This window comes from Corvus cornix, chromosome 2 (assembly GCF_000738735.6).
Source record: "Corvus cornix cornix isolate S_Up_H32 chromosome 2, ASM73873v5, whole genome shotgun sequence".
NCBI classification, from domain to species: Eukaryota; Metazoa; Chordata; class Aves; order Passeriformes; family Corvidae; genus Corvus; species Corvus cornix.
In genome coordinates, this window is record NC_046333.1 from 9,448,735 (window position 1) to 9,465,804 (window position 17,070).

Sequence of the window (17,070 nt, forward strand, 5' to 3'; positions counted from 1 at the left end):
AGGCAATCTATGCATTCTACATAACCACTTTATGTTTATTTCCAGCCATTTCACTGGGACTCATTCTTGCTGCAAGCACTCCTTTTGAGTCTAATTTTCATCATACTTATAATTTTGAAAGTCCATCCAGCCAGTTTTCCAAAGGCAGACAATATTAAATGAAACTAAATCTATATAAAAATAAATCAAAACTACAGGACAGAACCAATCTGTAAAGTGAGTAGAGGGAGAGTAATACTCAAGTCAGAAAGTAGAAAGCAAAACTGTGAATCTGAAAATGAGAGCTTTGGAAGAGCTGCCCAATTTTCCTGGAAGACATCCTGTTTTCCAGCCATTGTTCTTTTTAGAACAATAGTATTTTTATGTGTTTGTCTTATTGGGAGGGTCTTGGCTTTTATTAAGAGAAAATGATTGGGTTAGGACACACCCTCAATTCTGAGTGCACCACTGAATAAGCTTTTGAAAATTACCCATTTATAGTACAACTATAAGCCACCTAAACTTCTATAACTGAACCACAAATCAAAATAACTATGTAGTGACTTGTGCTAAAAGTAAAATCATAACTAAAACTTTGGGAACTGAGTATCTGGTAAATATATATAATGTTAACATTATGAGAAGTATGCAAAGAACCTCACAAATCCTGACTGTTAATCCAGTGCTACCTTCTCTCTAGCATTGACACTCAGATTTAAAAGATTGCTTCAAACATTAGCATGCACATATTTCCCTCCCTTAAAATCTCCTACATATTTGGACATTTTATAAGCTGATGAAACTTTTAGCACCTTCTTCACAATAACAACAAAATACAGTATATAAAAAGGTTTCATAAGATGTAAGAACTCTTGAAAGATCAAAAATTTCATGTATTACTCAGAAATATGAGACTGGTAAACTCATAGGCCATGTTGCCTTATATAGTCATTAAGTCCAGCAAACAGATGATACAGAGCAAGAGGAATTGTTGCCAGTTACTTTAGACTGGAAAATATGAGAACAAAATCTAATGCTAGCTGCCAACTAATTCCTCTTCTCTTCTAACAAAAATATTTAAGAAAAGCTTTCTTTGGCTGCAGCCACTTGCTCTCTAGTAAGAGAACAGAATTTGGTTCTTGCTATAATAAGCATTATTTTACATTTTTCTACCGAAGTCAGAAAAATAAACACTGAGAAAACACAATGCAGTGGGGAGAAGTCTGCTTGGAAAAAGCTGAACAGCCATGGATAACTGTCAAAATTATGGGCCACCTTAGATTATTTGTTGAACCATTCACCCTTAGGTTTGCTCAGACCTTGACCACTACCTTAGTTTTTAAATGAAAGGAGCATGAAAAATACTTTTAACATTTTTGTAACTGAATACTTTTGGGGAGAACTTAACTTTTTAATAGTCCAAGCTGATACTCCACTCTACTTCCCATCCTTTTTTTTTGTCCCAAGTCAACCAAATCCCTAATAAAGTGTCATGGGGATAGGAGCAAGACAAAATTACTGTGGGCAAAGTATTTCCCAAAGTTCAGAAACTGACCCCAAATGACAGGTGTTTCACTTGGTATGTTTTCAGCTTCTTCTCTCACATGCAATCTGTCCTAGTTACGCACTTTGCAGAGGCATCACCCTTAGAGTGGATCAGGGACAGAAAGGACTGGGCACAGGTACCAGATTGAAAATCTACTGGAGAGGGCCCTGGGAGTACCAGAAGTGGAAAGTTTGGATACCTCCTACCAGAGCAGGATGCTGGGAAGCAGAGCAGTGCCAGGAACTGCTCATAGGGATGCCTGCTGCTGATCTCTCCCTCCCTACCACGGCCAGCTTTCCTACCTCTCCCCCAGAAGGCACCAAACAGAAGCATCTGCAGAAGGTACCCCAGGGAAGCAATCCAGACATACTGGGTCAGGTCATGGCTCCAGCACAGAGTGTGTCAGAATGGCTTCTGCAGAAGGACTGTACAAAGCAGAACTGAGAGAGACAACACAAACAACAGCTAGAACATGGAGAAAGGTTATTCCTGTAGGGGAAAAAAAAAAGGCAACGCATCCATTCACACAGCTACACTTTTCTCCCTGCTCCTCTAAACCAGAATGTTTGCATTTAACTTCTTTATTGTATGGTCCCTGGAATGAGCTGGGGACTGTACTGAGTATGGAAATTGTTTAGGAGAGGACTAAATAGCAAAATAATATCAGAGAGTATGCTAACAATACTATAGTGCAAACCAGCATAAGACAGCATTCAATCCTTGTCAGGGCCATGCTTACTTTGTTACTATAAACATGAAGATTAACAGATGTCCTACACTCACTGCTCAGCCAGAGGGTAAAAATGAGGTGAAACTTAAGCAGACATCTCCTCGTGTATAGGCTCACTTCAAAGAAATCTGTGGAAATCCAAATTTAGTTCATCCCAATGTACTTCCTCAACTATTTCCGAATAAGAGCAATGATGTTTTATCAGTTTTGCATGAACTACTTCACTTTTACAAAAACACTGACTTAATCAGTCTCAAAATATTTCCAAATCCTTGCATATTTTACTAAGATTAAAGTCTCCATTCATTCTACCCAAGCACACATGGTTTCTCTAGACAGATGAAACGATCCAAATAAATAACATAAATGATGCAAGTTGTTTCTAGGCCATACATAAACACCCAAAACCAAACCTATCTTTTCAACAAGGTAGCAAAAAATTTATCATAGAACATTTGCTCTTAAGAACTTATTACAAGAATGTGATTTCTTTGAAGAAAATAACATGCTTTCTAAAGTTGAAGAATTCACTCTCGCCCCCCAAGCCTTTTAAACCAGACCAACTTCTCAGAGCGCTCCAGACTGCTGATGAAACCAAGATGATCAATTTGAGATGCTTCAAAGTGTCTAAACCCATACACTTGTAATTTGTGACCTGCCAGTCAGAAACTGTTAAACCTTGACACCGTAAGTTTTATGTTTAATTACAATATATTGAAGAAAAGCTTCCAATGGCAAATATACTTCCAAGTAAGAGATGGAAACAATTAATTTCTTTAAAGAAGTCTGTGTAGCATAAGAATTTCCACATTGTTCACATTTTCTATTAAGCTCTCTTCCTGATACAGTACTGAACTTCAAATTGCTGAAACTGCCTCACACACACATACACAACATCAAAGAATTGTCCACCAGCCAGTCAGTGTGCAATGTGTACTATGTCACCCTTTATATTTTTATAAAACAAGATTTGCTGAAGTGCTGTGCCTAAAACTGAAAGCATTTGAGGGCTGTCCTCTTGTTTACACACGCCAGTCTGGCTGTATCATTTTCCTACCAGCAAGACCTTGTGGGCTCAACTGTGTTTTACTATTATTCCTGCCCAAACGTGCACTTGGGCCTAGCACACTTTCCAGCTAAATTCTGTTACCTTCTCTCTCCTTTCCACTTCTGTGAAATTTTAAGTTAGATCATGTACCTACAGAATGTCATGAGAACACCAACAGAAGCTTTTTTACAAGCAATCTAGATGGTATCTTTTGATCTTGCCTTATTCAGAAGGCTTGTAATAAAAGTTTGACAGCTTTGACAAAACACACTTCTAAATTCCAAGGTAGTTATTATCCATCTTGGTTCCTGATAGCATTCATAAAATTTGTCCACTGCTTATCTGTGAAAGCTCAACCAAACAGCAGTGATTTTCCAAATTCTTTCCTTTTGCTGCTTAATTCTTGCTCCATTATTTTCTAACTACCATCATCAGCACTGTCAAAAAATGTAGAAAGGGAGAGAAAAGTGCTTACAGGTTTCCTAAGGAAAAAAAGGGATAGTGCTCCAATTAGGGGCATGTCTCCAATTAGTGGCTCCAGGATAACCCTCATGGTGCCATGGATCTGTGGAAAGGGAAGAAAAAAAGACAATAAAATTGACCTTAGTTCAAGTTTTAAATAAAATTTATTTGCTGCCAATGCTCACACTTCTAATTCATTAAATTCTTGCTTATGGAAGATATATATAAAAATTCTTTCTTACTTTACATGTCACCCAAACCCAAAAAAATTCACACAAGCATTCAACAGCTGGGCTTAAAAATTCATTACATTCGTCTGTATCATGCAGTGTCATGTTGGTGGTAATTTCCTAAAAGTGTGAAGTAGATTATTTCTACAGCTCAACGTAAACAAATTTGACACAAGAAGCACAGCAGCATCCACAGGTACTAGAGCAAAAGCAGGTAAATGCTTATAGGTGTGTCAAGACACACATGCAAAAGATCTTCCTCAGGGAGAGATCTGTTATCAGAAAGTTAAGGAAACCTCAGAAACAATATCAAATGGAAAGACTACTAATAGTAATTGCATCTAAACCAGTAATTCTGTCTGACAGTGAGATATTAAATGAAACAAAATTTTAAGGTCTGTGGTGCCTTCATAAACTGAGCAACACTTGAACACATGACACATCACATTGTCTTGACGTGAAATTATCTCCAGCTTTTCCTATATAAATGTTATATATTTGAAATAGTTCTACATCTTAAAGGAATTTGATCTTTGAAGTCATGTTACTGAAATTACCATGCAATATCAATACTATTTAAATGAGAAAAAAAAATAGTAAGCTAGAAAACTACAGTTTCTTTCTTATAGATTATTTCATCAGAAAATAATGACTGATATGAAAATCAAAAGAAAAAAATTTAATTTCACCTGTATACTTTTCACACCAGCTCTGCAGAAGTACCTCTTGATCTCCAAATCAATTTCACAGTTTCCAACGAAACTAAACCAAAAAAGGAAGTATACATTTCATTTTTATGGACTAAATTGCAATAAACTGTTGGTTCTGTTTTGCACTGTCATGACAATGTATTTTGTATCTCAGTGTATGCACAAAAAATGCACGTTGAAATATCAGAACATAAAACAATGTCAGTCTGCTAAAACATCCCCTTCAAAACATCACCACTGTCATCAAAATCACTCAAATTAATACCTAGGTTTGCTATCATCTCCAGAAGGATGCATAACAGAAAACAAGCAAGAGGCCCAACTTTTGGGAAATAATGGACACAGAACTCATACTCCATTTCACGAAAGCTCTACACAGATCTCATTGATAGTAAATCTACCCAAATTCATTCTCATCTAACATAATCATGAGAAGCACTAGACAGAAATGCGTGTTATGCTAAAAATGAAACTTGTCTGAAATATTCATAGACTTGCAAAGCCAGTCGTACTTAGAATTTCAATAAGCAGGGCATGCTGAGCTGAATGATCCTCTAAGCAAGTTTTATGCCAAAAACAGTTGGGCCCATTCTGAAGGGAGAGAAGGCAGGAAGCAAATTAGAGAATATATTAAAAACTATACAAATTTTTCCCTGAACAGTTCTTGTATCCCGTTTTTGGGGATGCAAGGTCAAGTGATTGGAATTTCCCAGATGCTGCTCTGTATTTTAGATTTGTCAAAGACGGTAAAAAGAAGTCCCATCTATTTTGCCCATGCTACAAGGCTACAAGATTATTCACACACAACTGAGGCTTGGATTTTTAGCTACCCTCCTTGAAGTTTCATGCAGTTCAAGCAGAGCTGAGCTTTTTTCCAAGAGCTGGTACTGCTGTGAGACACACTGGTTCTGAAAACCAACAGATTTTGAGACTCAACAAGGAGTTCAGGAAGAAAGCTTGAGACTCTGATTTAGTAAGGAATTGGTCAATGATTGTACAGAATGAGAGCTAAAAGCAAAACCCAGCAGGCTGAATACCATGGTCCAGGTAGGGAGAGGTGAGCTGGATGAAGACACTGGCTAAGTAGATAGAGGCTGTAACAGAAGGACAAATGAAATCTGAAGAGCTTTCTGAACAGACTGCCTAGGTAAAGAAAATGGAAGAAGGAACCAAGTGGGATGGAGATGAGGCAGATTAAAGCCAGACACTGCTGGAAGGAGAGAGAAAATGTTTCCTCTGCAGGGCACCCTGTTCCAGACTCTGCAGCAGAGCCCAGTTTTCTGCACATTAGTTCCTCAGACCTGGCCTGTACAGTGAAACACTGTTAGCTGTGTTTGGGAGTATGAAGGGATGTTATTACAAAAATGTTTGGGGAATTGTGAACAAAATGGAATTCCTCTCTTCATCGGCCATTCTAGGCTCAAGTCAATATAAAATAAATTACTCTCACAATAAGAGCAGAACAGCAGGATTGCTGTTCCTCCCCCTGAATCTGATGGCCACAAGGTACTAGCAGAAGAAAACAAAGATGAGAGCTGCTGCATTCCGCATATCCATTATCCAAATCATCTGTAACCTCCTCTACTCTGTGTGTGGCGGTGCTGTCTTTCGGAATTCAACAAATGCAAATCTTATCAATCCCTTAAACAGAAATAAACAATAGCACCAAGACTTTCCTGTAAACATCCATTACTGGAATTTATTTTTGACTATTGAAAAGATAACACTATGCAGAATCCTTTTTGTTCAATGGCCAGTTTGGGGAACTGGAAGACAACAACATGATGGGGTCTATGTCAAAGGAAGGTGACAGTTGCTTTCCTTGGAAAGAATGTAGTGTGACTGTACAGTTTAAAAATAGGTGCATAACTTCTAATACACAATTTAAAACGATGTAATTTCTATTTTTAAGCCATCTAACTATATATAGACATAGTAGGGATATATATAAATACACTCCCACATATTTATATATAGTTGCATAACAACATGACACAGAGAAGCAAGGTCAATTAAAACCTGCAACTGAAACCTCAATCTCAACACTCTGCAGCATCAGAACTATTTGAGTTATGAAGACCGGGAAGCAATATACTTGTTAGAAAATCCATAACAACATGATGACAAACTGCAGTAAAAATAGTAACAAACTGCATTTGAGGGGACTAAGTCAACAAAATTTAACTCCATAATAAAGCTAAATATGGTGTTATCCCCTAAGATATTTGGCTGAGTCCATTAACAGTCGATGCCTATGCAATTCCACTGTAATATACCATACAACTTGAAAGTTCATTTTGTAAGCAAATTCTGTACATTCAGATCATAATATCCCAGAAATATTTATGATCCCTTTAAGGTACGGAACACTGAGATAGATTACAGTTTAATGAGGACACTCTTGTAAGAATATTAACAGCAGCTGTACTGAATCAGAAGAAAAGTGCAATGTACTGCATGTGGTCATTGTAGCCCATGGAAGATATCCAGAAGAAAAAGAAGAGAAAATAAAAGGTTAGGACAAAAATATTTCCTATATAACAGAGATATGTGGTTCTGTACACTGGACTATCTTAATTGTTTGTAGAAGGTCTTTAGACCCTATTTTTCAACTGTCTTCTGGCAGTACAATGTAGTGAGTTTCCCCATTCAAGTACTCCACATCTGAAAAAATCTGCCATGTGTTTCAATCTGCAGCCTAAAACTCTTTCAGTGCATTAATTTTTTTGTGTCATAAGAAGCTGAAAAAACTCAGGTTACTAATAATTACTTCTTCAGTCTCTCAATCTTTTTTGCTTTCTTTGCTACAGTTCCCATTTAAACTGAGTTTATCTTGTTTTCTGTTGATCCGTAACCTTTAACTTCCACCAAGTATCTACTACATTCACGCACTTTAGCAACTGTAAGACTCCTTTTTATTAACAATTTATTTAGATTTTTATCTTCATTTGCTCAAATAGTTGAAATTTTTCCCTTGCCCGTATTTGTCATCAAGAACTAGACTTTTAAACTGTAACATGACTTTTGATAATTTAACATAAACTCCACAGTAAGAGAAAGGTAAAGCACTCCCTTCACAAATACGGTCCTCAAACGGAACCTTTAAATACAGTCTCCAGTGAGTGCTTTGTGGATTAGCTATTCAAGCTACTTAGAGTAAAGTTCTTAATTGGATCCTGAGAGATGCACAAAACCTGTCCCGAAGGGTTCCGAAAAATAGTCTGAAGCAATGATCATAATGCACTCAATATCCTTGCAGAAACAACAGAAACTAAACCAAAACACACTCCTTTTGCAATTAAAATTAAAAGCAGACAAAAAAAAAAAAACCCTCAAGGATGATGCAAAAAAATACTCTAGAGTTTCAGAGACACATTGAAACTACTTAAATGTACTGTGGAAGGTCCAAAAGCAAATGCACACACCCCACCACAAACAACTGACAGTAGAAAGGCTAAAAGAAGCCACAATAGTGAAACTGCAGGATAAAAGGGGATTCTTAAAAGAATTAATGTACTTTAAACAGAAAAAAAATATAAATAAAATAAAATCTTTCCTTCCTTCCCTCACCACACACCCCACAGGGCTTGGCTTCCTACAACTATTCTTATGAATGTTGAAAGAGGTTGTTTTCCTTCTCAACTGTATTTAGGGAATGAAGGGTTTATAGAAAGCTCCTAACTTTAAACTTAGAAATAAATTAAAACTATAATGAACTAATTTAACTGGAGATTAAAATCTAAAGGGGTAAATATTCCAAAGGATGGACTTTTCTCCAGCAGCGAGACTGTTCTTTATAATCTTGCAAAACTGCAATGCAAGACAATTTAGGGTTGGTATCTGTATTTAACTCCATATTTAAATGTACCGAGAGACACTTATTCTTCCTGTTACTACTGAGACAATCCCAGTGATAAGACCCTCAGAGGACCTATAAATGAAACTGTTAAAAAGCAAATAACATCAAACAGTAACAACTGATATTGGGGGCCAGGGGGGCTCTGTCTTAAAACTTGCATACTAAAAGCTTTTGAAAAACAGCCCTTTCCGAATGAGGTGCCAAGGACAAGTCTTAAATATGAAATAGGACTTCCTTTGATGATGGTTTTGTCTAAGCCTTAATTCCTAGAAGCTGTGATAGTCACTCCATAGCTCTCGTTTCCATTTTCTTCCTGGAAGCCTATGCCACTGGCAGTGGGGACAGGCTGTTGGGCTCAACAAGCACCCAGCTGACCCAGCACTATTATTGTTATTTAAACCACTTCAAGGAATTTCTTTCAGCCTTTTAGACTGGATTCTATTGCAGCTGTCTACTATTACTGCAGGCCTGGGCCCTAGGGTGTATCACCGCATCCCACAGCCATAGGGAGGAGGAGGAGAGAAGATCCAGCAGGCAGGAATTGTGCAGCAAGATTGATTTATTTAATTGTTTTACAAACTCTTTTATAGACTTTTTTCTTCATAGTCTTATTGGACAAAGGATCAGCCACCCCTTGGGGTGACTGGCTAAAATCCTAAAACATCCATTGTCAAAATATTTTTCTACTGTACCATAAACAAGACTTTTCAAGGTTGCAGGTGGCTTGGTTGTTTCCATTCCCTGCTACCTCTTCTGTGAGAGAGAAAAGTCTCTCACGGACTTAGAAAATAGCAAGAAAATCCTTGCTAGCAGCATTTTTGTATCTACAGTCTACCACTTCTCTAAGTAGGCTGCAAGTGAGACATATGGGTAGAGATTTCCTTCAGGTCTACATAACAGGACATTATTCCTGAAATTTTTGTACAAACCTACTGGCCTTTTTACTTTTACCTACTTCATGAGGATGAGCAGAAATAAAAAAAACAAAAAATACTAGATTTACTCTTGTCTTCCTGTGAATAGTTCTGCTTTAAAGGGAAGAAGTGGTCTTGGAACAGAAAACAGCTTCTCAAAAACAATTTCCATGGTCTGTTTGTGGTCAGACAAAATTGTTTTCCTGAGGGCTTGTATCTGCAGAGGTGAGGCTGCTCTCACAGCTGCTGTCAAAAGTGCCAACAAAGAAAACTGAAGGAAATTTCTCCATTAGGGCTAACACATTCATCCAGTGAAATAAGCTCTCAAGAGTTAATCCTGTTGTATTTTGTCCAGGAACACCAATCCCTGGTTTGGATAGCTGTCTTTTTCCTAGAGAAATAAAGTGATTCAGTTAACTAAAGACTGGGCTCTGCTCACAGATGTAGCCCCCACTTGCTCTGGAACCCAGGGAAGGAGACAGCAGCATTTTCTCTCGTCATTTTGGGGCCTGCCCAGCTCTGCCAAAGCAGCAGAGGCTTCAGCATAGCAGAGCTTTAAAAAAATAATTCAAAATTAAGAATAACCACATTCAAATTTTGGAAGTAACTCTGAAGCTGAGATGCCCAGTGACCCTTCTGGCTACTGCCAGGGAAGCAGTGAGGAACACAGAAGGCTGCTCTTTGCTCAACTGCCAATGACTGACAAATCTGGCCTCTCCATAACCCATGACCAGGCAAAAATACTCACTGTAACACAGACCTATGATGGTCAATTATAAAAACATTTCTGGGTTCACTGACTGAACTTCCAAAAAACTCTGCAACTGCAGATTGTGTTGAGAATGACTTGGTTAAATGTAGGGTAGACCTACTGAAAAACCTATATAAAAGGGGCTAGGATGAAATGGCAAAGAAATGTGAAGCGATGAAGCACAATCATTCTGACATTTTACAGTACTCTGGGTAAAGTAAGCACAAATACTTCTGTTGCTATCATTAATTTTTTCTAATACTATGTTTATAAAAAGAATCTAAGTAACTGAGAAAAGTAAAAAACCCAAAAAATCTTACATCTTAGATTTCAGACTAAATTTAATGGCAAAGTATTAATACATCAGGAAAAAAAATCGAAGATACTGCTTTATCTTTGGAAAGTATTTCTTTATTAACAAACATTAATAATGAAACCAAACAGAGTTGATATTCCATTTCCCTCAGATAAATGCTATTTACAGCATGCAGTTTCTTCCTGCATTCATACACAATTAGAACTAACTACATTTGCATAATGAAGCAATTCTCCTTTCAGGCCAACATAACTGGCAAATCAAACAATGTGCATATTATAAAGCATAGACCCCACTGAAATATGGTAATAAAGTTTACCTGATTTGAAGATCCAAAATGATCTGCCTTTTGTCCACATTTTCAGTGTACACTTTTACACCATTTATCCTCAGAGGCTGGAACAATGAAGCAAGTAAAAGTTGGATTCTTCTACAGAAGCATATTAAACTCTTAAGTTTGAAATAAAGGCGAAGACAGGCACATTCAGGCCTGAAGTTAAGAATCTACTATAAACATTAAAAGGTGTGAAGTAAGGCTATCAATTTAGTTTGAATTCTTATTTCAAGAGTAAAAATTACCTTGCTGGGATCCACTTAACCACAATCCTTCTGGCAACTACCCTGGGTATAGACCACTAAACTTCAAGATTTATAAAATATTTAAAAATCAAGCTTTCCCTCTCCCCTGCATAAATATCCGATTTTTCTGTACAGGTGTATGTCTAACACTCCTAAAGCATTCTTTTCTGTGCAACTACAACAACAAGTTAAATTTAATTCACAAAAAGGTAGTTGCCTCAAGTAGAATTTAGTGACGATAGATGGAAAAGAATCCATAACTCCCAAAAAAAGTTATGTCAACCACTCTGTGCTCTCTCTCTCTAAATCATTGTGTTGACACTCTCGCCTCTCTCCCTTCCTCATACAGAACTAACACGTATCAACCACACACTCTGAAGCCTCAAACATTCATCAAACACTAGGCAGGAGAGGATGACCAACAACCTCACTTTTGAGTTTTTCCTTTCTGGAAAAATTGTCGTATTTCTTTTTACACCTTTTTGATAATTTACGTAAAACCAAAATCTCACTGCTGTCTTGGGGCTGTGCAGCTCAATCCACTCAATCAAGGCTGCAGTATAAAGTAAGAATAGCTGTTTGTCATGTCAAAGATTACTCAATCCAACTTCAGAACCATACAGAGGTCTGGGTGCTAATCTAAAACCTACTTAAAATTAGTATGGCTTAAAAGGAATGCTACAGTCTGTAATACAACTACATCTAGGGCAGGACAGAGGCCTTGTGTAAAAGGACTTACAATTTAAAAAAATAATAAATCCAACACACAAAAGGTCCAGTAAAGCATAATGAGTTGTAACCTACATGAAACAGAGTCACAAAGAGAGAAAAACAATTCCCCTCTATCACACCTGAAATTAATTTCAGGTTTCCTAACATTTGGGGGTGTGTGGAGGTGTTGATTTTTAAATCCTTACTTGAAATTCTATTTATGACACACACAATAGGAACACGAAAGGCAACTTCAAACAAAAGCTGTTCAACTGCATCTCAAAGCAGTAAAGTTCTGGTTGATGCAGAGAAGATTAAGTAGCGCTGAACTCATTGCAAGCAGAGGGAACTCAGCTTGCATTGGTCAAACAGGCTCTTCTGCAAGCATGTGCAACCCCTTCTTCCATGGGATGAAACAGAAGACAAACATCTGTATGCTCCTTAATGCTGTGCTATATGCAGTCCTTTGGAAAGCCAAGCCAGCAGCCTTGCCATTGAATCCACACATAACATGATTAGAAGTGCATCTGTTACAAGAAAACTGCACTTGGATCATCTGGCAAAAGGATAATGGTCCCTGCTCATTTAACATAAAGCATTACATGAACAATATTAAAATCACATTGCTGTGAACTCTTCATGTGACAAGGCATTACTACACTTTGAGTCCTCTCCAAATTCTCAGTCAAGTTTCTGAAGCATAGATCCCACAAAACATAGTAAAGCCTCAAAAAACCCACACATTTTTAGTTTATTGTTACAACAGAAACCAGAATCAGGCTTATGAGCAAGTGTCACTGAGAAATATTTCTGTGTAGATTTGAACAGACTACATGAAAATGGTATGTAAAACAGGATCTCTTAAAAAAACTTCATTGGACACTGACCTGATGACCAATATCAATCTTTGTAAAACTGAAGGTACTGAGGTGGTTGTTTGCGCCTCTTACTGCTGGTTCTATGGTCTCTCGGAAGAGTTTCTCAATGAATTGACAAATAAAAGGCCACATCTGTTTTACAGTCTAAGGAGGAAAAAAAAAATCTACATGGAAGTACAGTTCTTGAATACATGCATAAGTTATAAATGTAAAAAAGTCAGAACTTCACTGCATCTGAATTTTCTATCTGAAGATTCTATATCACTTTTTTCTTACTATTTTCTAATTAACTCATGTTCTTCTATGCTCTTTGATGAAAGATATTTTTTAAAAAGCAAGCTACGTAGATTTATATCTTAAATTATCACACACACAAATCAAAACCATAAATTTCATTTATTTTTAGATTATAGGTCAGGAACCTACAGTAACTGGAAAGTATCCCAGACAAGTAGAAAATTAAAGATTGTGTTTACAGCTGCTATGACTTCCACACAATTACAGCTGTCATTACTGTAGTGCCACTTAAAATCATTTACAAAACTCACAACTTCAGGACCATGAAACTAAATTTAATCTTTCTTGTGACTAACTGGATCAACAACCAGAGACTTCAAGTGTATAAAGCATAATGTTAAAACTACTCTGTTCTCAGGCTCTTGCCTCACCTTTTATTTTAATCTCAGCTTTCCCTCCTGCTCCTTCCCGTTTGGGATCAATGTTTCTCCTTACCTTGTTGAGCCATTCTGCTCTCTCTGTGTCTGGAAAATGTACCTAAAAAAATCAAAACAAAACACAAAACAAAAAATTAATTCAAATACGAAATAATTTTAGTCAACTGTGTCCAGTCATTTATAATACCGGAAAGCTTAGGGATCTCCCTAGACAGTGGACAACATATTGAACAGTTAACATTCTTGACAAGAGAATCAGCATACAAGCAGATAAAAATATGAACTCATTTCTGAACTATATAAATATATGCTTGGACTGGTTTCTAATAGTAGCATCTGGAGTGAAGTGTTGCTGTAACACCATAAACAAACTAAAAAACAAGCACAGCCAAGACATCTTGTGTCAACCAATATTAACACAACACACATGACAGAGTCCTAACTGCCTGCACTTCTACTTCCTTTCATTCATGCCAAATCTTTTTCAATATCAATAAACCATGGCTATAAATATTTAGTCAGTGAAGTTGAAGCTCAGGAATATGGATTTAAGTTTGGCCAAAAGCCCTTCGAAAGACATTTCTAGTGACTTCTTTTCTTAAACAACTACAGAAACTAGTCAGAGACAGTATGACAGTTCATACATGGGGCAGAAAACACCCAAGGCAATATGAAAACATCAATTAAATGCTGGAAGAACAAACACAGTTTTCCAGACATAGAAGGAGAGCACAGTTAGTAGCTGTACATTTTACACACACACACATACACAAAAAACCCAACCAAAAATCACCACCGAACAAAAATAAAGCCCTGAAGAAGCAGAGCTAACAAGCATTTCTTTAGAGACTCACAGGCTGTAGGACAAGATGCAGATCACACCTCCCAAGCACAAAGAGCCTTTGAACAGACTAAAAAACCATGACCTACATATAGTGACTTTCGTGAAGCACTGTCTCTACTTAACTGAATTGCGAAGTCTTAATCTCTTCATAGCATAACAGATTGTACCACTGGCTCCAAAAGCAGCTATTTTTATTATGCATATCCCAGATGAGAACAGTCAGTGACAGACGTACTCTTTAAACTGTATTTTCAACAAGATGAATTTGACAGCAAGCCCCACTAACAATTTTTTTCAGTTTTTATTCAGTTCTTGAATTAACAATCAGCACTAACATATTCTTCATATACTCAATCTACCCTCAGAGCAGTCTTTACTTTCATCTAAACCTCCACGTTTTTGCTATGCTGGAGGATTGGCCCCTGCAGCATAATCAATAATGTCACAGTTATCTCTCCAGTCTGTTCCTTTTTCAACATCCCCAGGTCCATAACAAAGGTAAGTCCTATGCTTCTACAGATTCTTGAAGAATTACAAATGCTGCTATCTTCCACTGCCAAGAGAAGTTCTCAGCATCTTTTTCAAATTATGTTTTTCAAGTATATCAGGTATCTCTCAAAACTATTACAAGTGGTGCAAAATCATTTTTGCACCAGTTTAGCTGTAAGAAAAAACATTAAACGTGGTTTATTTTACTAAATAAGTTTTAAAAAATAGAATTATTAATAACAGATGGAATGATTTGGGAACCATGTTATTTTATTTATTTATAATTAATTTCCTATAAAATTATGGTGGGTAGAATGTCAGAGCTCTGTACTTAGAGGGCTGGGGATGGTGTCTGCTTTTTGCAAACAAAAAATACTGAATTTTTTTTTTCAACATTTGCAACACCAGCAGTTACAAGTATGTACACAAAATTACAGCTGAACAGAGCTTACACTCAGTTTTTGTCTTGCAGGGTTCTCAAGTTGCTCTCAATGGTCAAAACGTTAAAGGAACAGAAAGCATGAATACTGTTAACCCCTATGCTAATAAAAAACATTTTTGATCTTTGTCTAAAATATTTGTCTTCTGAATCTGCAAACAGAAAAGGTGCCAATTCTCAGTAATGACTTGTGCATGATGTTGGATCAACAGAGTTCATTCTGATTTGCTTAGGAGAGCTAGAGCTATCAGTGATGTTCAGTTTCACAGGGTGAGAACTGCAGAGCTGTTCCACATAGTGGAGACCACCGTAATCCAAGAGGAAATAGTCAGCAACCTGCTACACCACTGAGACAAGCACAGGTCTCTGTGGCTGGAAGGGATCCACCAAAGGGTACTGGGGCAGCTGGCAGAAGTGCTCACAGAGCCACTTCCCCAACATTTACCAGCAGTCCTGGCTAACTGGGGAGGTCCCAAGGGACTGGAGGTCAGCAAATGTAACCCCATCCACAGTGGCCTGGGGAATTACAGGCCTGTCACTCTGACCTTGGTGCCAGGAAAGATCATGCTGCTGATCTACTGGTATGACAGCGTGAACCAGCTGTGGATGTGTCGACCCTGACTTTCGTGAAGCCTTTGACATGTTTTCCCACAGCATCCTCCTGGAGAAACTGGCTGCTCATGGTTTGGACTGGCGTACAATTAGCTGGGTAAAAAACTGGCTGGATGGCCAGGCCCAGAGAGTGGTGGAGAACAGAGTTACATCCATGGCTGTAACTCTGGCTGGTCACAAGCATGTTCCACAGGGCTCAGTACTGGGGACACTACTGTTGGTATCAATGATCTGAATGAAGGGATCGATTGAGCCCTCGGTCAGTTTGCAGGTGACACCAAGTTGCGTGGGAGTGTTGATCTGCTGGAGGGCAGGAAGGGTTTGCAGAGAGATCTGGTCAGGCTGAACACATTGCCAAGGCCAATGGTATGAGGTTCCACAAGGCCAAATGCCAGGTCCTGCATTTAGGTCACAACAATCCCAGGCAGTGCTAGAGGCTAGGGACAGAGTGGCTGGAAATTGGCCCTGCTGGAATGGACCTGGAGGTGCTGGTAAACAGCAGCTGGGGTTGTTTATCCTGGAGAAAAGGAAACTCAGAGGAGACCTTATTGCTCCTTACAACTTCCTGAAAGGAGGTTGTAGCCAGGTGAGAGTCGCTCTCTTCTTCCATGTAAAAAAGACAGACGGTAAGAGGAAACAGCCTCGAGTTGCACCAGGGAGGTTTAGAATGGATATAAGAAAAATTTTTTAATGGAAAGGGTTGTCAAGCATTGGAACAGACTGCCATGGCAAGTGGCAGAGTCACCATTACTGGATGTATTAAAAAAGTCTTGTAGTTATGGCATTTAGGGACAGTTTAGTGGTGGATCTAGCAGTGTCAGATTAATAGTTGGAGTCGATCTTGGAGGTCTTTTCCTAAATTCTATGGTTCTACAGCCATTGCAATGAACAGCAACCAACTAAAATAAATAGAAACAACCAATTAAACACACAGATGAGGAAAGGGAAAGAAAAATTCATGGAAATACCAAAAGCAAACCTGTCTGCTGTGAGTAATGCAAGATATAACAGTTGTCATGTTCACCACTCATTTTTAGTCTTCTGTACAAGTATCCAGTTGACATTCAACAGAAGAGACACACTAGACTGAGAGAGGCTTCCCGTTCTAAATATAACCTCAGCCCAGATAAAATTCACCTTCCTCCACAGGGTGATCCAACTTCCCAGATTCAGAGTATAAACTTCCTAAGGCGCAGGCCACGTTTCCTGCACCACGCACACAGCTGACATGCAGTACACCGCTGTGGAATGAGGAAAAGAGGTAGCATCTCTCTTGCACCTATCAAGCACTCTTCACAT

General features: G+C 38.0%; 1 protein-coding gene across 3 annotated transcripts in view; it reads right to left on the bottom strand.

Moving 5' to 3' along the window:
- ESYT2 (extended synaptotagmin 2) overlaps nt 1–17,070 on the bottom strand; it is an 82,805-nt gene that overhangs the window by 38,490 nt on the left and 27,245 nt on the right. For all 3 annotated transcript variants that reach the window (XM_039571692.1, XM_039571688.1, XM_039571684.1), the window contains exons 2-6: nt 13,446–13,487; nt 12,723–12,857; nt 10,865–10,941; nt 4,685–4,757; nt 3,779–3,868 (exon numbers count right to left, since the gene is read on the bottom strand). In XM_039571692.1, coding sequence (XP_039427626.1) covers nt 3,779–3,868; nt 4,685–4,757; nt 10,865–10,941; nt 12,723–12,857; nt 13,446–13,487 — 417 coding nt within the window. The remainder of the gene's footprint in view (nt 1–3,778; nt 3,869–4,684; nt 4,758–10,864; nt 10,942–12,722; nt 12,858–13,445; nt 13,488–17,070) is intronic.